The sequence below is a fragment of the Asterias rubens genome, chromosome 20 (genome assembly GCF_902459465.1).
Source record: "Asterias rubens chromosome 20, eAstRub1.3, whole genome shotgun sequence".
NCBI lineage: Eukaryota > Metazoa > Echinodermata > Asteroidea > Forcipulatida > Asteriidae > Asterias > Asterias rubens.
This window is the reverse complement of record NC_047081.1, coordinates 5,003,999-5,025,928: the sequence shown is the minus strand read 5'-3', so window position 1 is coordinate 5,025,928 and position 21,930 is coordinate 5,003,999. Positions and strand designations below refer to the sequence as shown.

Here is a 21,930-nt window from a genome sequence, read left to right as displayed (position 1 = left end):
GCGCGGGTCACAGGTCAAGTAATTTTTTTTTCCTCTTTGCGCGCCTAAAAGTGCGATGCGATCGATGCAAGACGCCAATTGGCTGATTGTATCACACGTGCCGAGTGCGGTCGCGGAGTCCCGGATGGTGGGACCAGATGTAAGATTATCGTCTGCTTTAATAATAGTGTCATAATAATTATAATACATGCAAGTCATGACTTTGACTCACTGGTTCCATCAGGCACGCGGATCGGCTGGGGAGGTGTGGTGGGAGGGGCGGGGGCTAGAGGGGATATCTTGAAGAGGATGATGTATTATAATCTCAGCTGCCCCTCCTTAATTTTATCGTTCATGTGACGTCCTTTCACCAATCACAAAAAATACAACATCGTTATAATGTTGTTTTATGGGTTTCTGGGGGGTATTTCTAGTTTTGAACTTCGCTAGAAACCCTAACCCACCGAGTATATAATCCACAATTTTTTTTATTTTTTTTTGTAAATCGCAAGCATCCAACAAACAAACGGAACGTGTCTTGAAACAAACACCTGTCCGTTTGAATAATAACGCTAACATGCGTTCAAATAAAGACGTACATAAGCGTGGCGTTTATTGGCAACGTAAACGAAACATGTCTTCGTTCTCTGTAACACCATGCGTTTTTAAATGAACGTTAAGCGCTGATTTCAAAACACTTTCCGTTTGAATTTAAACACACAAACGCGTTATTGAGAGAGGTATAAACAGGTACAACTTAAGAGCGTTAAGAGATAGACGTCTGGTGTTTAAAAATTCGCACTAGGCGATTTTAAATAAACACTTGCGTTCAAATATTAACACAACAACGCGTTTAGCATAAACGTTACTTTTTAGAGTGTACTAGTATACCGTATGTAGCAGCATGCTCTAGGTTGCAAGCCTACACGCCAAACATTACGTCAATCGCCCTTTTATCTCATGTTCTGAATGGTCAAACGTGAAACGGAAATTAAGACCAGGTTTAAAAAACAAAGAAGAACTTTCCAAGGTTTGCGAAGTTGTTAAAAATTTACAATATCTTAATTTAGCTCTTGTTTTTCAACACCGTGTTTAGTTAAATTCATAAAAATATCGCACCAATTTCTTTTAAAAAATGACTGCCTGTTAGCAAAAACTGATTCTGTAACGTTCCTATAAAGTTATAATTTGAACGACATTGTGCGGACAGAGTGAAAGGGAAAATATGTCAAGGTAGCTGTAGCAGGTCTGCTCAGCATCTTTACAACGATCGAACTAGGCTTCTGTATTTTGTTTGTGGAGAACACGTTAGTCATTCTTGATAGGATTGAAGAACAAAATCTGTGACATGACTAGCTGTTTTGAACTGCAGTGATATCCATATAGAGTGTATCATTGATGGGGCGCTACAGTCCTATATTCACATTCATGACAAATGAGTAGGTTTAAGCAGAGTAATTCTACCCCCTCTTCCACATGTTCATTTCCATTATAAATAACCTTAGGGACACCATGCTATATCAAGTGGCCAGTAGCTGATTCGCACGGTGTCTTCTTCTAGTCCATCATTCCCAATTGGCAGGATAAGTGTAGTTCCGGGTATGAAATAGGTCACAGGGACACCAATACAGATCATTATTTAAGTTACTGTACTTTACAGTACTGTGCTAGTGCCATCTTGAGGGCCAGCTCAATTGAATAATTATAACATACTTTGTAATGACATGATTTGGGCTTCAATCTAACAACCTGCCCCTTCAAGTATTCAATTAATTTTTTTGGAAAGTGTTCTTCGAGCATAGAGACTGACTAAATTGTAAGAACTCAGAAATAACGTTAGATACTAATTGGCACGTAAAGAGCTCAATCAACGATGGATTTAGTGATTAAAGTAATGATAATGCCAGAATTGATAAGTGACAGCCAATAAACAAATTGGCGAACGTGGCATCATTTACCTCAAAATAGAAAGATTTCACCCCTTATACTGCTTTACACTGCTCTATACATAAAGGCAATTACGTTTGTAAAAAAAAATATATGTAACAAATATCGGGGAAAAACAAACAAAATCGAAATGAACATAGCTATAATTCAGAGACATCAGAGTGACAACCAATTAAATATTTATTCACTCGAGTTTGCGGAGCTTCCCCTAGTTCGAGAACCCGAAAAGATTATCCAAACGATTATTTGGATTATAGATGCGGAGCACCCGAATAGGCAGGGTACGAAAATATTATTTGGGAACGTACTCGCGCTGAGGGAATGATAAATTCAAGGGAACGAAATAATATTATGAACAATACAGTTAAGCTTGTAAGGAGACCGGGAAATGCCATATCGTTAAAGACAACTTTAATCCATGATACTCGTAAGACTTTACCTGCAAGCATAATATCTATAATATAATGTATAATAAACCCCATACATTTCAACTTCTAATGGTTTTCCTGTAAATAATATGGATAGCTCTGATATTTCATTTCCGTCACTTGATATAAAACAATGCTTGAGTTTATTGACTACAATGTCTCTATCGCACTACAACGTGGAACGGTTTTAGTGGATAACATCAAACACCATTAGATGTGTCATCTACAACCATTAAAGGTATATTTACACATTGTTTGTTGTATGGGTCTTTCATATTTTCGTTAAAAACAGTGGACACTATTGGTAATTGTCAAAGACCAGTCTCCTCACTTGCTGTGTCTCAACATATGCATAAAGTAACAAAGCTGTGAAAATTTGAACTCAATTGGTCGTCGTAGTTGCGAGATAACTACGAAAGAAGAGACACGAAGTTGTGTGCTTTCAGATGCTTGATTTCGGGATGCTCGAAATCAAATTCGTGGAAAATTATTTCTTTCTCGAAAACTACGTCACTTCAGAGGGAGCCGTTTCTCACAATGTTTTATAATACCGACCTCTCTCCATTACTCGTTACCAAGTGAGGTTTTATGTTGATCATTATTTGGAGTAATTACCAATAGTGTCCACTGCCTTTAACAATTACCAATAGTGTCCACTGCCTGCGATATTTGGAGTAATTACCAGTAGTGTCCACTGCCTGCGATATTTACCAATAGTGTCCACTGCCTGCGATATTTACCAATAGTGTACACTGCCTGCGATATTTGAGTAATTACCAATAGTGTCCACTGCCTTGAGTCATTACCAATAGTGTCCACTGCCTGCGATATTTTGAGTAATTACCAATAGTGTCCACTGCCTGCGATTACCAATAGTGTCCACTGCCTGCGATTACCAATAGTGTCCACTGCCTGCGATTACCAATAGTGTCCACTGCCTGCGATTACCAATAGTGTCCACTGCCTGCGATATTTACCAATAGTGTCCACTGCCTGCGATATTTACCAATAGTGTACACTGCCTGCGATATTTAATTACCAATAGTGTCCACTGCCTGCGATATTTAATTACCAATGGTGTCCACTGCCTGCGATATTTAATTACCAATAGTGTCCACTGCCTGCGATATTTAATTGCCATTAGTGTCCACCGCCAGCGATATTTAATTACCAATAGTGTCCACTGCCTGCGATTATTTGAGTCATTACCAATAGTGTCCACTGCCTGCGATATTTGAGTCATTACCAATAGTGTCCACTGCCTGCGATATTTTTCCGGTGTGGTTGTATGACAAGACTTTGCAGGTTATCAGCGCGGTCTCCATGGTAACAATGCCTATATTGGCTGTTGTTTTCTTTCTCACCAACTTTAGCTCTAAATAAGTCATATGAGATTGGAAGATATTATCAGAAATCTAAAGTTCAGCACAAAAATAAGTAGCGAATAAAGACCTCTCAGATGTTTGTACTGTTGAAGTGAATTTATATTCCATGAAAGAATCGGAAATATGAGAAGAATCTAAATAAAAGTTGCAACTCGATGATATATTAAATTTCTTGATTTCGACGGACATGTATTATCTTACCCGGAAATAAGACACCGCCTAGATAGGTTAACAAAAACACAAACTCTGCCAACTCTTTTTAATACTTTTATTAGATACAGGTCGTTTGGTCGTATATATCTAGGGGTATATGGTTATGTGCTTGTTAAAGTAGCCAAAATGCAAAACCCAATCCCCGAAAAAAATATATAAAACACTTTCTCCCAAATCCACCGAATCACCCGTGAATAGTTTGTCACTGAAAGAACCATATATACAGGTCAAACGTTATGAATCTTTCTTTCTAGCGGTCCCATATGATGTTCAGATCCATCCCAGGTGACCGGGTGCTGCACAGGGTTTGCAAATATAAATCCTCACCTAATAATCACAAACTCGTCGTCACCCATGGCCTTCTTCGTAGTTTAATTACCTTTGACTTGGTAAATACATGACGAATGTCTAGTGGGATTTAACTGACGACTGCAATGAGTCCCTCCATCACGAAGGGATTATTTTATGCATTCACTGTGTGAATCCTTAAAATAAAGATCACATTATTTTCATTACTAGACGAATGTATTTCTTTTCAGCAGACTTTAAACGCAGTTTCAATTGAGCACTTTATTTACCTTTGCTTTTTTTCTCCTTTTTCGTTCAAGCTATGATCTAAGCAACATTTCTTATTGCAGTATAGCAAGGAAGCAAACTTGAAATGTCAATTTGGTTAAGATGGCGATTAGGCAGGACATGGGGCTTGATTCGACTTTCATTACATGGTCGATCACCATGACATTGCTATATAACTGCCCGTAAGACGGTGCAACTTTACGGGCTTTGATGTCACTTTGTCTTGCTAACCACCAAAGACACATCAATACACACACCCCTACATATTTAAATGCAATTGCTCATTACATTATTTTTTTCAGGGGAGGGGACGGGGGGGGGGGCTTTTTACTAAAGTGCAAGGCAGACCATGCATACTTAACAAAGCACTAAGCCCATGCATTTATGCGTTTATCAAACAGGCTTCATTTTTCATTTTTTGAAGGGCACGCACGACTCTGTTAGGGGTGAAGCGTCAGGCCACTTAAAATAGTGCAAGATTTTGTTTCATTGACATATCTTTGTTAAATTAGATGTTAAATTTGCATCGGGGATACATCATTTTTTTGTTTTACCCATATACCGATGTCTGTTAGCACTGTGTACTCAGTAATTTCCCGAGTCCTGTGAAAAGAAGATCACAGGCATGTTACGCGGGTAGGGTTCGAACTGCCTCTAGCTACCGGGCAACCAACTTTCGACAATCGTTTACTTCGATTTTTCAAATCGAAACAAGTATATTTGAATATATCAACAGAACAGACATATTAAACGTTTGTTGATGTGTTTTCTTTAAATATGAATACCTCAGTTGACATTGTGCTATACATGTGCGACCTAACTATTTGTGTATTAAATAATAATAGTAGAGAAATGAAAACAGTTCATCCATAAACCCAAGATGCATTGGTCAAATAACTGATTGCCACAGTCATCGAAATATTGACCTCAAATTCCAAATGAAAAAGTGAAACATGATTTAAGGGTAACTTCATCTATGAAATAATGAAGAAGAATTATTAACAGAACAAATAAACCATCGCGATTTTTCGCATTTGCAATAAGGCCGAGTTATAGTCGGTCGCGCGATGGTCGGGCGTCGGAAATCGTGACGCGGGATCATAAAAAGACACGTTTTTTTTGGCCTTAGTCTTAGGGTTGCGCGCAAGATAAACCGGCCTATAGCATGAACTCCACTTTACGCGATGTGCTGCATGTACAGTTTGTCAGAGCAATAAACAGAATATCATTACCAAAAAGGAAATGTTTGTATATTCAAAGCAAACTTGTATAGCTTGAGCTTATTTGCGTGCTCTATGTGCATCAAGTCTGTTTTCGTCAATGTAGCGTTTTTATGTACATTTAACCCTATGAGCTATTATCATCAGTGTTGGTGTAACACTGATGTATATCACAATTGGTAACTTATTTACATAAATCAAATTTCGAGTAAATAATGGGAAGTTAACGTGATGCATTTCCACATTTTGAGGAACCGACAGGCCTATATGGAGGAACTGACAGTTCTATTTGGAGGAACCGACAGACCTAAATGAAGGAACCGACAGACCTTTGAACCGACAGGCCCATATGAAGGAACCGACAGTCCTATATGGAGGAACCGACAGACCTAAATGAAGGAACCGACAGACCTATGAACCGACAGGCCCATATGAAGGAACCGACATACCTAAATGAAGGAACCGACAGACCTATGAACCGACAGGTCCATATGAAGGAACCGACAGTCCTATATGGAGGAACCGACAGACCTAAATGAAGGAACCGACAGACCTATGAACCGACAGGTCCATATGAAGGAACCGACAGTCCTATATGGAGGAACCGACAGACCTATGAACCGACAGCCCCATATGAAGGAACCGACAGTCCTATATGGAGGAAACGACAGACCTAAATGAAGGAACCGACAGACCTATGAACCGACAGGCCCATATGAAGGAACCGACATACCTAAATGAAGGAACCGACAGACCTATGAACCGACAGGTCCATATGAAGGAACCGACAGTCCTATATGGAGGAACCGACAGACCTATGAACCGACAGCCCCATATGAAGGAACCGACAGTCCTATATGGAGGAAACGACAGACCTAAATGAAGGAACCGACAGACCTATGAACCGACAGGCCCATATGAAGGAACCGACAGACCTAAATGAAGGAATCGACAGACCTATGAACCGACAGGCCCATATGAAGGAACCGACAGTCCTATATGGAGGAACCGACAGACCTAAATGAAGGAACCGACAGACCTATGAACCGACAGGCCTATATGGAGGAACCGTCAGTCCTATATGGAGGAACCGACAGACCTAAATGAAGGAACCGGTAGACCTATGAACCGACAGGCCCATATAAAGGAACCGACTGGCCTATATGAAGGAACCCTCCAGGCCTATATTGAGAAACCGACAGACCTATGTAGGAACCGACATCCCTATAATGGAGGAACCCGCATGCCTATATGCCTATATGGATGAACCGACTGGCCTATATGAAGGAACCGACAGGTCTATATGTCTACATGGAGGAATCAACAGACCTACATGAAGGAACCGACAGACCAATGAAGGAACCAACGGGGCCATATGAAGGAACCGACAGGCCTATGAAGGCACCGACAGGCCTATGTGGAGGAACCGACAGGCCCATATGAAGGAACCGATAGGCCTATGAAGGAACCGATAGGCCTATATGAAGGAACCGACACGCCTGAAGGAACCGACATTTGTAAACCAATCATCTCAGTATTTAAGTTCTTTCATGTGCTATAAAGATTTGTTCCAGTGACACATCAAATAAAAAGATGAACGACAGAGAAAGAAACCGCCGAGTTAACCTGATGCCCATCACATCCGGCATTTAAAAATTTAAAGACATTTTAATCGCACCAGTCCGTACATTTCTTCGCTTTCCTTATAGAAAAACTTTAAACAATTACAATGTTTATGAAATGTGAAAAATGGATTATAAAAGTTAATCACATGCAAAAATGCACTGAGACAGGTAGTATGTAAAAAGTCCGAGTACTAAAAGGGCCGAGCCTAAGTTGTTTGCAGTAGTACACATTTTAAAAAGTTTTGAAATAAATAAAACATAACCAATCAAAACAACATGCATTCTGCTCAATAATGTGTTAAGTGTTTTCGACCACTTGCATTTTTTCGATTACAAATTGCAAGTCTTATTTGTTTATTAATTCTGCAGCGATTACATGTTACAAGTGTGTGAGGTTGCTTTTGGAATCACATCTGTTTATGCAGGTATATTAAACGAGGTCTTATAAGCGGCCACAACTATCCTAAAGACGAGGTCATGCTTTTGTAATATCATTTGTACATGTACTATACCTTTTATTTCTAACCCATTTAGATAAAAGACTGCATTTAGTTCTTGTTTTGACATATAAATCCCTTTAAAGTCATTCAGGGGAGTCCTTTATCGGCAAAATTATTCAAGCATTGTGTTGATGTTTGTCATGATTGATAAACTCACAACATAAACCTGCATATTGATTGATCTTAATGAGTATTCCCATATTGCCGAACTATTAAGCGTTTCCCCATAAACATTTTAAAGTTCTCAAGAAATTATTGGAGCGACTATTTTTCACGAGCAGTTGTTATTTGCTAATTACTGCAAACAGTCATCTCCTAAACGCGTAGGAGGCAATGGTTGACAGTCTCAAACAATGATTGGATGTCTCATCGGAGTGGTGTTATTAACATGTTGTCACTCGTTTGCTTCAGCCTGGATATACACTTACATCCCGCTCACAGTGTAAAACCAGTCAGCTCTTGTTTAAATACACGTACACGTTCCGGAAATTTAATCTGATTGTACTTGCAATCAGAAAATCTTACTCCTAGAAAGACAAGATTAATTGCCGTGAATGATTGAGCAGCAGTAATTCTAACGGTAATTTTATCGGATAGAACGCTTAGATTTGACAAGCTGTAAAGAGTTAGGTAGGACGTTACTTGTCTTTCGTGATGTTGGAGTTTATTGACCGCTCCTGGGTGAAATCATTCACTAAGAATCAAGGAAAATTAGTCCTACATGAATACAAATCAATACTGTTGTTATAAAATCCCTAATTCAATTTCCTTTACTCTCGAAGTTGGAAATCACACCTGTCTCACCATCCAAGTAAAACACGTTCTTTTATATGCATGCAGAGTTATGTATGTTTGTACATTTTCTCCGTTCATATTGTTGATTTTGTAAAACATCTATTGCACTGTACTTTTAATAATTTCTTACAAAAGTTTTCTTTACTTCACTTTTAAGGGCTTATTCTTTTCACAAAATATCCATAAACTTTACTGCTTGTTAATGTTTATTTATTCTTATCTAATTATTCAACAGAATCTGCAATTTGAAAAGCCGAACCGTGAAGGACGACAAACTGTGATCCTAAGGTCTATCTTCTGAAGTGACGTTTCTACTAATAGAAGAGAAACGAACTGATTATTAAACAATGAATATATCGTACAGCAACGACAGTAGTGGTGGATATTCTGATGTTTGCGTGGAGTACTATAGAGAACCCGTGTGGTTGCAAGTTCTTTTTGGGATAATATTTGGGCTAATAACAGTGTTTGGAATCGGTGGTAATGCCATTGTTTGTTACATCGTGCTGGGTCATCGAAGAATGCGTACAGTCACTAACTACTTTGTTGTGAATTTGGCCGTTAGTGATCAACTTATGGCAGTTATGTGCGTTAACTTTACCTTTTACTCGACTCTGTACATGACGTGGCCCTTTGGCCCAGTAATGTGCAAAGCAGTATCGTTTTTTCAGAGTGTCTCTGTATCTGTTAGTATATTTACGCTTGTTGCCATCAGTATGGAGCGATATATGGCTATAATCCATCCACTCCGACCAAGACTCGGATCCACCGGAACCCTTCTAGTTATCGGCTTCATATGGATTAGTTCCGGCGCGTTAGGTCTACCAACTGCTATATACACCAGTGTCTATGTAGAGAATGGTATCACCTATTGCTCTGAGGAATGGGACCAAAGAGGTAACTACAGCTTCGCTACCATGGTCCTGCAGTATTTCCTTCCATTGGCAGTACTTGCCATGGCCTATAGTCGCATAGGAATTCGAATTTGGGCTCGCAAAACACCGGGAGAAATGGAAGCTAACAGGGACAGAAGAATGACTGAATCCAAGATACGAGTAAGTATAGATTTTGTTTAAAATATTTCTGGACCTCAATTCAAATTAATCAATAATGTAGTGATGGTGTCGAATATAACTTCCCTACTGCGGCGTATACACATTTCATTTGTGGATGGAGGGGTGGGGCGTTTGGGGGAGGGGGGCTAGGCTTGCGCAAATACGCATGTGATGTTTCGGGTAATTGATGTCCTTTTATAACTCAATTGTTAGGACAAGGGTTAAGGGTTCTGAGGGACGTCCCACCCTTGCTCACCCACTGGTAGGCTATAAGCAACTATTAATTTGTAAGATTGTAATGGTGGCCTTATACAACATGTGTTTAAATATCAGCGGAATTGCCATGGACAACAGTCCAATATTATTGTGGATGGCCGCGCATCGGGGTACATTTCTTGCACATACAATTCAACAGTTATTATCACGTTTTGTTTTAACTTCCATATGTATTTTGTATAACCACATGTCATTTTGTCTGTGAAATGAATATAAAAGTATTGCGTCCCATTACTATGGGTAACCCTCGTCCTATTCGCAGGTACCTTGCCTAATCCCAGGTACCCTGCTGCCCAATTCACATGTATTAGATATGTTGGTATACTTTGCCTTAGTGTGCAATACATAATTGGCGTTTAGTGGGTCGTTTATCAAGCTATTACTAAAAAGGATCCCCGTGCTCTGTTTAAACACAGAAAATTAATTAGTATTCCGCTTATGAAGGTCACACCTACACTGTAAAAACAAGTGTTTAGGTTCTGTAACAGATTTCGAACGCGTCAAGGGGTTTAGGTTAAACACCTAATAACAGTGTATAGGGCCCATGAGTTGTGTTGTTAAGCAGTGGTTTAAACATCAAACTTAAACACTGGTGTTTAGCAAACTTTGATGTACTGAGGACCTTTTAAACGCTTCCTAAACACAATGTTAACGGCCGATGCGTCAAACTAAACGCGTCATGGTAAAAACTGTAAACATTTGGCGCGTTTAGTTTGACGCATCGGCCGTTAGCATTGTGTTTAGGAAGCGTTTAAAAGGTCATCAGTACATCAAAGTTTACTAAACACTAGTGTTTAAGTTTGATGTTTAAACCACTGCTTTACAACACAACTCATGGGCCCTATAGACTGTTAAGTGTTTAACCTAAACCCTTTGACGCGTTCGAAATCTGTTACAAAACCTAGACACTTGTTTTTACAGTGTAGAATTGTGTTATGTGTTATGTTCATTAACTTCAAAGATTTAATGTCAATCTTAAGATCAAAGTGAGTAAGGAGGTGGTTGTGGTGGGGGGACCCCTGCAAGACTCAACTACAGCAAGTAAATACTAGCCTCGGATTGGAGATTCCACACAAAGCAATCACGACGTGAAGGGTTTGGGAAGCATAAGTAGGACATGTGTAGTTTTATGACTGCTCCTTGGAAAAGCTAAAACTAAAGTAAGATGACGGATGTCTAGCACGCCACCATCATTGCCATTGACCGGTATCCGTACTATGTGTGACCATGCATGAAATAGGATAATTAGGCCTAGCCTAAAAGAGAAAAAACAAAACTGTTTGTTTTGTTTTTTATATCGGGTATAGGACTCTTAAAGTTGTCAATTAGTCCTTTTCTGCGTTGTCCTTCACTTAAAGACACTGGAAACTTTGGGTAATTACTCAAAATAAATATCAGCATAAAACCTCACGAGCAACGGGGAGAGGTTGATGGTATAAAACATTGTGAGAAACGGCTCTCGCTGAAGTGACATAGTTTTCGAGAAAGAACTAATTGTCCACGAATTTGATTTAAAGACCTCAACTTCAGAATTTGAGGTCTCGAAATCAAGCATCTGAAAGCACACAACTTCGTGTGGCAAGGGTGTTTTCCTTTTTCTTTCATAGTTATCTAGCAACTCCGATGACAAATCGAGCTTAAGTTTTCATATGTTTGTTATTTTATGCATAATGTTGAGATACACCAAGTGAGAAGACTGGTTTTTGACAATTACCACTAGGTGTCCAGTGTCTTTAAACATCCCATTAGGTGATGTGCACACCATGAATTTAGACCAACTCTGTCTCGCGGAAAAACGCATTACACAAGGGGTATGTTCAGACAGCGTACTAAGTTAGACCCGAACCGGTTTAACTTTTACGAGCAGCAGGGGGTGATCGTAAAAATAAAAACCCCTTGTGTTCAGACAGCACTGAGTTAAACCCGATCCGGTTTATCTTTGGTTTTAAGAGGTCAAAGAAAACGCGACCCCGTTACTCTAACATCCTGTTTAGTGTCATGTTCATTGGTCACCGTGTGTTTACGTAATGATTACGGAGGTCAATGGGTCGCCTGTTGTGAGTTAAACCGGATGTGGTCTTTTCTATTCTGTCCACACACAGTTTTAAAAGATAAACCCGAAGCGGTCTAAAGATAAACCCCCCCCCCCCTGGACGGTTTATCTTTTGTGGGTCGAACTCAATTCAGACTAACTTTAGATCCGTTCATACACACTGAGTTGAACTCAATCGAGTTGAACCATGAGGTAAACCAACTTTAGTACCGCGTCTGAACGCACCCAACGATTAAATGGTTTATACGAGGCTTCCATTTCATAAAAGACACATTCATAACCACGCACTTTGTATAGGGTTAAACTGTATGATTATTATTTGTCTACCTTTCGAGTTAATTACCATTGTCCTTTGTGCTTTTAGTAAACGGCGCTCCCCTCCCTTTTAAACCTATATTATCTTGTTATGAAATAACAAAAACATTTATTAATTTGCAGCTTTGTTAACATAATTCCTGAGTCCCCCAAACAGTAATAAGGATACAGATAGATCAGAGCAACACAAACATTTGACAGTTTGCACACCAGTGTTATCGCCTGTAGAAATCAGTAGTAAACAATATTCATTCTAAACACAATGTTCCAATCTTTATTCAATGTGTTTCAGAAGGGGAATGTTGAATAACTTTTGTATGGACGGGCTTCATTCTTTCTGAAACTTTCCCCGGGGGGTCGCAGACGTCAACCAATGGCAATTAATCACAAATTATTATCCTTTGAGAAAAGTGGGCTATAGTTATAGTAAGTCGGGGAGTATTTATTTAAAACAAGTATTGATTCACAATGCTTAAGGCAAAAAATAAGGAAACGGTCTCAATTGAAAATGTTTGATTAGCGATTACTTTATCCTCACAAAGAAACTGTATAACAGTAGATATAGAAGGCCCCAAGCGCTTGGTGGCTGCGGGCACAGTGGACTCTTTCTCACTCAAATCACGTGCTTTCTTAGTTGCTGGTTTACATTTGAAGGCTTATTTGGATTTTCAAAGTTTAAATAATGTATTTGATTTTTTAATTTGTTTGGGGAATTTGTTATTATTAATTTTTAAAATAGGGATTACCACATCAGGCTTTAAATATTATATTTTTGACGTTATAATATTGCCACTATGCTGTAAACTACGATCCTATAGGTTTGCAGCTGATTTGTGTGAAAGAGTGCAAAAATTCTGCCATGTGCAAAGTGGCCTTGCAGGTGCACTAGTATTATAGGATGTTTAAGAGGATTGAGGTATTCATATAAACATACTATGTGACATGTTGACCACGCACAGACACACGTTGTTTAACTGTTGCACTTTGAGTAGTACAAGTACACCCCTTTGTTCTCACATGAACATGGTAAACTAAAAAAACCAAAATGTTTAAATTAGGCTGGATTGGTCATTACTGCTTTGATGCCAAGAGAATTTCAAATTCAGTCGAGAAATTTGAAAACGTTATTAACGAAACAGCTCTGCATTTAGGTCTAGTTTGGACTATTGTTTTATTTAGCATCGTTCCTATTGGTATTCTGCACAACAATCGAAGCGAGGATGTCCTTTTAAGGCACTCGGTTTGAATTAAATGTGGAGACATGTCCAACCTTATGGATCATAATGTGAGCTTCTGCTATTGTTGTATAGTATTACCTTTTAAAAGGAGTACCTTCGTGGGGTCCACGTTAAACAACCTTTTGGGCGGTTAATTGTTTCCTTGTATAAAATACCCCATAAGGGCCCCTGCATGCCCACATATAATCGTATTGTCTAGATGGACTGCGTGCACTAACACAATGCAATCAAGCTCACTTTTAGCTTCCCGTTGTTTACAATAGAAGACACTACAAAGCATGAATTAATAGCTTGACCAATAATTCAGCAATGATATAGATGCGAACAAGTTTAGAAACCTGTTTAATACGCCATGAGGTGTTACCACTGTTTGGATTCAACGAACGTGAGTGCAATGTCTACGGAGTAACTGAAGAGCTTGTAAACACAGGCGTCCATTTAGTTGAGCCCAATATACTCATCCTTTGCCGTCAAAGCAATGATAGTCAGACAACAACACAAGTCATGTGCGCTGGACACAGCACGATTGTTCTATTATAAAACATGAACACATACATGTTAATTCCGTAGCACATTTCGATACCAATGTATTCGATTCTGAATATGTTGATACAGTTGTGTTTGATTCTGAAATTTCAATACCAAGAAGCTGCCTGATGACGCATGACTATAAAATGCATTAGTCTTGTCCTCCACTAGGTCAATCACTCCAGCGTTGACCTTCCCAAAGGTACATCTGATCGTTCCCTAGTGATGCTGAATGGAACCATCCCAATTGATCTGGAAGTAGAAACCAGGGACAGAGGTTGCGTACTCACACCTTATACTTGCGAGCCTCTATGTGTGACTTTTTAGAGCTGTGGCTCAGCACTGTGAAACACCTACTCCTTCTTTCCACTAAACAGATCCATATTCAAGAGAAGAAAAAAAGGAAGAAAGATGAGTAAAGCAGACACTTATTTAGATTGATAAAAAAATCAGTTGTTATATTTCGTTTCTGTATCTTAGCTCAAAATTATGTGAACATGAGGGTCCATAAATTATGTAAGATATGGCTAGAACAAAGTGTGGTAAAGACCCAGGTAAAACGCATCTTGTTATATGCTATATAATGTCACCTAAATTGATTCGATATCGGACCCTAAATGCATAGATGGAGTTGTGTTTTGTGTACTGAGCGTTCTAGTTGTATTTTGTCGCTAACTATCTTTGCGTCATACCTTAAATTAAAAACGAAAATGAACGAAACCGAAGTCCCAGTACTCAGTATGCCTTCGTGATTGTGCCGAACACGCTGTGCCATATGTTATGCAAGTGAGTTATGCCTTCGTGATTGTGCCGAATACGCTGTGATGTCATGTTAAGCCAGTGAGTTAGCCTTCGTGATTGTGCCGAATACGCTGTGATGTCATGTTAAGCCAGTGAGTTAGCCTTCGTGATTGTGCCGAATACGCTGTGCAATCGTGTTATGCAAGTGAGTTTTGCCGTCGTGTTTTACCGTTCCACTGTGACGTCATATATGCCATTGAGAAAAGCCATCGTTCTTTTCGTTATGTTGTACCATCTTGTCATAATGCACAGTGATTAATGTCGTAGTGTTGAGCCGTTACGTTGTGCCGTCATGTTATTCACTCTTATTTAATAACGTAGTGTTGAGCCGTTACGTTGTGCCGTCATGTTATGCAAACGAGTTATGTTGCACACGAGTTATGTTGTGCTAGTAAGTTGTGTTGTTATGTTGCACCGTTACGATACGCTTAATGTTATGCAAGTCAAATATGCCGTTATGTTGTGCCGTTATATTATGCCATTGAGTTATTCCATCATGTAGTGCCGTTTAAACATACAATTGTTTTCAATTAGTCGAAACCAAATCAAATCAAATCAAATCAAATCAAACCAAATCAAATCAAATGTAATGCTTTCACAATTTCGCCGTGGTTTTGTGCCTTCGCCAATATTATTCACCGTTGCCAAGTGATTAACAGATACAAATTAACAAGGCTGAGCGGATAGGTTTTTATTGTAGAAATGATCTTAGATGCCTTGCTCACAAGTCGTTCGAAAATTTGCTTGTTCACAATTTAGATAAATGTGTATATGTGTACTTTGTTTATGTACAGTGTTAGCTACGATGATGTTTTATGGAACTTGTACAATGCGCTGATGGAACATGCGTCTTTCCGTGATTGGTTCTCGACCAATAAAACGTCACAATTATTTGTTACCAGGTTATAACAACATGGTTTGACACATTGGGATTGTTCGAACATGATTGGTCGGACACAATGGGTCGAATAGTAAAATTTATGGAGATATAATGCAATGAAATAAGTCGCAATTCATGAAGATATAACGCAATAAAGTTCAGCGATATATCGCAATAAATTGCGGCGTTTTAAAGCAAATGTACTGCGATAGACGTTGTATAGTACGGCGGTTTATTGCAACTGTACGGTGATTCAACGCAATTGTACTGCGGAAAGTTGAGCCAGCTTGTTTATCAGCCCGGTGTGGCGGTTTCAACTTTCCGCCGTGTTCAGTTTTCCGAATGACCAAATACTGTAACGTTACGTCATGCGATGCCTGCGCACTGCAAGCAAAAGTAGTCAATTTTTAGTGCTGTATTGAGTCATCCGTGTTACTCTCCTGTAGCTGTCATGGCGGCGTCCACGAGTACACGAGCGGCGAACGCGTGGATCGTATGAGAGAATTTGGTGTGGCACAAGCAGTGTGACCTGCTTAAAGTTGTACGCATGAATACGTGTAAAGATGGGGCAAGAGAATGTGACTGAACAGAAAAGAATCGTAATAATAAACAATTTGGGGTCTCTGAGAGAACTACAGTAATCGCCAGGGTACTCGCGGTGGTATTTTTGTCTGGCTACGTCACCCGGAAAACTGAACACGCCGGAAAGCTTAAACCGTTCGAACAACGTAGTGAAATGTCCGGCTACGTCACCCGGAAAACCGAACACGGCGGAAGACTGAAACCGCCACACCTGTGTATATCAGTGGCATATCATGCTGTTCGTTAGTTGTTATGTGTAACTGTTATATTGAATAGCCACCATGGCTTTAAGGCTGGCTCATATAGTAGCTGCTAAGACCCTGAGAAAGGCGACGAACGCGAATATTACAAAACGTTGGCGACAAAGTGACGGCAAAAGGGGAAACACTTCTGAAACGAAACAATTCTGAAACGAAATCTGAACGGAATCACACCGAATGTTGCTGCCATCACACATTTTCAACATGTTGAAAATTTGCCGACGGACGCGAGATTTGCGGTCATCTGCGGCCGCTAGCGGATTCGTCAGCGACAATTGATAGCAACACACGATGACTGACGGCAAATTCTAAAATTGCAAACCGTAGCTTAACGTAGCTTGCCGTACCCCCGATTCGTCATAGCAAGCGTCATGTGTGAGCCAGCCTTTACTGTTGGCAATGTATTTACTCCAACTGCAATGTTATTCAAGGGGTTCACACTATTGCGTGACGGTTACTTTCAGTTCCATACCGTTTGAACTGACACTGTCCAACCTGTTCTTATTTGTATACTCTAATTATGTCATTATTCAAACATTTCTTTTGAGGCTCTAAATATGAAATATGGACTTTATCTGAATAAGTGAGTAAATCCTGCTGAAACGAAGTTTGACTTAAATTACATTCCGTTGCAGCTCAACAAAGACAAATTAGGTGACGCATGCTGCTTCCCTCGCCCTACTCCTCTCTCTTTGGTTTGGAATGATTGATACAGCATATCGGATGTTTTTAGAAACACATCAATTTGGATGTCGGTCCAAATTGGTTGTGAGAGAGTAAATATTGACGATTACTAGAGCTGCTGACTGCCCTGCTGTATTGTACAAAACCCGTTGATTTTGCTACCATCTAAAGTCCACTCTGATAGTAACTTCCGATGCTTCATAAAAAGTGACACAGGAATACAAATTAATACTCTAAGCCCGGTAACTTATAAAGTGGAGTGTATTTTTAGCAGTAACCTTACAAATGTACATCGTTTTTTTTTTTTTTTTTTCGTTTTGGTTGACAATTTAAAAAAAAGGGGAATAAAGATTTATACAAGGGAGGCACAACTTTTGAAGGATTGCAGTGACACAAAGGATATACTTTCATCAATAAACGTATTTAATTAATAAACAAAAAACGCATTAACAAAATACGCCTGTGAAGTGTTTGATGAGTATCGTTCTTAACAGTCAAACATTAAATTTGTTACATCATAACTTTTTAACAAATTTATAAAAAAAGAGACAAGTTTCACTTGCAACTAAAGTCATTGCCACTTCATTTTTTTATATATTTTTTTACATCAATTCTCTAAAAAACAATTGTAATAAATATGTTTAAATTAATATTGTTTTTATTATTTTGTATTAATTTTAAGTCTATTAAGTTAAGTTCTGCCTTTATAACAAGCAGGGCCGTCCGAACAGGAACAGGCAAAGGTAAACAACAATGGTATCAATGTGACCTCCGCCCAGGTCACGCCCATTTAAAGCTATCGGACACATTCGGTGAACAGTATTGTCCAAAGGCCCACACTTCGTGTACCACAACTTATATATAGAATAACAAACCTGGGAAAAGTTAGGCTCAATAACATGACATCCGTAATTCCAGGTGACTTTAACATTAACAAAAACCTAAAATTGTAGTTAAAAGACGAAATCCTGTGTAATACAGGATATTATAATACAAATATAACTTGGTTTGAGGGTGACTAGTCGATATTAGCTCCCCGAGGTATTAGAAGTTGACAAATTAGTTCATCACGAGGCGAAGCCGAGGGAACTAGTTTGTCAACTTCCAATACCGAGGGGAGCTAATCGACTCACCCGAAACAAACAAACAAACAATGTTACATTTGTTTTACTATTCTTCATACACATTTTGTTTTTGTTTTCTTTCTTTTTGAAGCCATTTTTACGTACAACTTTCTCTTTTTAAAATTTGAGTTGTACCGATTTGTTCATACAAAACCAAAGATATGCTCTTCATTTCAGTGTACTGCTACATTATTTCTGTCAATACGTTTCAGATAAGGCCGAATAGTTTGGGGGACTTTTGGGACGCTTGGTGGTAGCAGACTTACCAGGTAAAATCCATTGTTCATGTGCGCGTGTTCAGAACTACGTGAACAATGGAACATTACCTGGTAAGTCTGCTGCCACCTATAGTATTCCAAAGTCCCCCATTGTTATGTTGGTCTATTTGCCTCTTCCCTGATGAAAGCAAGATTACAGGAACACGTTGCCTTGGATTGGTCGAGCTGGTTTTTGAAAAGCGTTTGTAACCGTTTGTTATGAAATGCATATTGTAAAAACGATGTTTTAAAAAAAGTAGAGTACAATGATCCACACACATTTGCCCAGACATTTCGTGGTTTTCCTTTTACTTTGCGTACTTACCCGGTCGGACATCGGGAGTCCAAAATTTTACTCCAATAAATGGTTGACCGTGTTTGTCGACGAGGTAAAAGGAAAACCACGCAATTTCGAGTAATGCTTGTGTGGATTATTAATTCTACTTTTAAAATAATTTTCTAATCATATGCAATTGATAACAAACGGTTACATACGCTTTTCAAAAACCAACTCGACCGGTCCTTTAAGTGTGTGCCCGGTGACCCGACCCTTAGATCCACAATTGTATAATAAAACAATTAAAAAGACACAATCAGCCCAATGCCAACTATAGAATAAAATCATGTTGTCATTTATTTAGAGCATCAGTCAGAGGGGTGTGATATTTGAACATGTTACCCGGCTTTATTTTGTTCAGTAACAAGTCAAATCGCTATCACACGCCAAGATCTCAACTGATTGTTTTCGTCGGCAGGCAATCGTTCATGGCATCACTAACTTGTGACGTTGAGTCTATTTTAAAGGAACACGTTGCCTTGGATCGGACGAGTTGGCCTATATAAAAAAGCGTTCAAAACCGTTTGTTATGAAATGCATATAGTTAGAAAGATGTTTTAAAAGTAGAATGATCCACACAAGTATCACTCAAAATTGCACGGTTTTCCTTTTACGTCGCGAATTAACGGTCGGCCATTTTCTACCCATATGCATTTTATAACAAACGGTTACTGAACGTTTTTCAAAGACGATCCAAGGCAATGTGTTCTTTTAAAGTTAAAGTCTCTCCATTAGATTGTCCCACCGTGTTTAGGTGTGGACGTGGACACCATGTTTACCGAATTCATATTTTCGAAAGGGGCTTTCAGGAAGTATTATCTGGATCACAGTTTTCTGGTTTTAGGGTCCAAATATAATCAAACATCGGCCTGTTCTCTAACGTTGGAACAGGCTTTACTAGTCATAACAAACGCGTAGATATAGAGCAATTGTTGTGATTATTTGATAGGAGAAAGATACTTACAGTCCATCCCCCTACACTTCTTTCTGTCTCGATTGTTGTGTGTCAAACTTTGTCGGTTGACACGTGCACCCACGGCCCTCTGGATCCGTGCATTATGCAGTTCGGTTTTTATGAAAATGATGGCATTACGTATACTGAAAAACTGGATAGTTATAATCAACATACGGGATACCTGTGAATGTTGATGTATCCATCCAAAGGTCTTTATGTGTGTATGAATGGGATGTCGGGCTCAACGTTTGTTTTTGAAGTATCGACTTCATTGGTTCCCAATTTTCATTACATGAATGTGTCTGAAGGCATACCAATAAATGTGTCGTAATACGAGACTAAGTGCGTTGTGCTCAAGAGGTGACACTCTGTGTAATAATATTTCTCCAACCCCAACAAATACTTGTGCTTTCCAAGAAAAGTGTATCGTCGTTAATATTTGACACGCAAACATCGAGAGAGAAAAAAAATACTAAATATAAAACACCTTCGTGAATGATAAAGTCAAAGGACAATAAAAATTTACCATTATTAATGTATTTGTCATGCTTGTCGCGTTCAAGGCCATTTCCAAACATTGCTGGCTCGTTGAGTGAATGAAGAAGGCATTAATTTGCATTCTACTTGGATATTTATTTACATTATTTAAGTGTTTAGGAATTTCTCTGTTTTTGTTTGATGTTAATTTGTTTTTTACACTGTGCAAAGTTTCTCAAACTTTACACTCCTAAAACTGGTTCTAATCTCACATAGTCCATGTTATATTATTATTTGTTGTTTTAGTTGCCAACTTTGATGTACATATACATGTTTTATTTATAGTTAACTTTCCCATCTCTTTGTACATAAATTGTTTCATACATATTTTATTACTCGTTTTATTACTTGTCTTACAACCAGATGTGGGGAGGCAGGTCTATGGACCACAGCAATTATTTTGCTTTTGTTTCTCCTAGCCCATCTGGAAGTATTTTTTGTATTGTCATGTATTGTTGAAATGGCTGTATAATAATAATAATTATTGCCACGAGCTGAAACAGGATCATGTTTGTCCAGGGGGGCCAATTCAACAATTGTTTCTACCATCAGCATAATAAGCAGCAGATTTGTTAACCACTGTATAACTGTAAGCAGAACAAAATAGTGTGTGCTACTATGGTCCTGTATAAAGATTGCCTCGTATGGTGTCTTCTTGACAATCTGTTATTCTACTCACACGATGATCATGTGGCTTTTCCACAAATCCATCGTCAGTACATACAGCGGTATCCAGAGCTATTTCGATCACAACCGCCTACAGTGTGAAACTTGAGGTCGATATCACTGCTACTCACTTTGCCCAAGTCGCTCAAACGTCATTGTCAAGTGCTTTCTTGAGGACACTGTCGGACCTATCTCCCTCACGCAGTAATTGCTATGGCCCTCCACAACATTTAAAGCTTAATCATTACATACAACTGCTTCACAATCAAGAAACAATCACGACCCATGTCAATATTATTCCTGATGGATGTAGATTTAAACGATTGAACTCTTGATGAAACATCAAAGACCCCTCGCAGATAGCGTGAAAGGCTAAACATAATTAGTGTTTCTCTATTTGGTCTATTCGGGATTAATTATTCGTTTCACAGTTCTGGAGGATCTTCACTGATTGAGACAAAAACAACTCCTGGTACAGAAATCAAAGCACGAAGGTTTTCAGATTTTCAGATTCGTCTACTTCCCTCAGATATACTGGATGCTTGAAATTGAGTATCTCACACGTGAGTGTTGCTGGCCTACAGACCACATAGGGGGTACACAATAACTTGCAATCGCGATGGAAACCAAACCTTGCAATATTAGTCTACGGTCAAGCAAAGCTGCGGCCCACGAAGGCCTGTAAGTTTGTGGATGCATGGGTTGAGGCAATAT

General features: G+C 39.0%; 1 protein-coding gene across 1 annotated transcript in view; it reads left to right on the top strand.

Annotated features, from left to right (window-relative positions):
• The first annotated feature begins 8,905 nt into the window (after positions 1–8,905).
• The window catches only part of LOC117304134 (tachykinin-like peptides receptor 99D), a 28,690-nt gene continuing 15,665 nt past the window's right edge, over positions 8,906–21,930 (top strand). Inside the window, exon 1 of the mRNA XM_033788634.1 lies at positions 8,906–9,723. Coding sequence (XP_033644525.1) covers positions 9,016–9,723 — 708 coding nt within the window. The 5' untranslated portion in view covers positions 8,906–9,015. The remainder of the gene's footprint in view (positions 9,724–21,930) is intronic.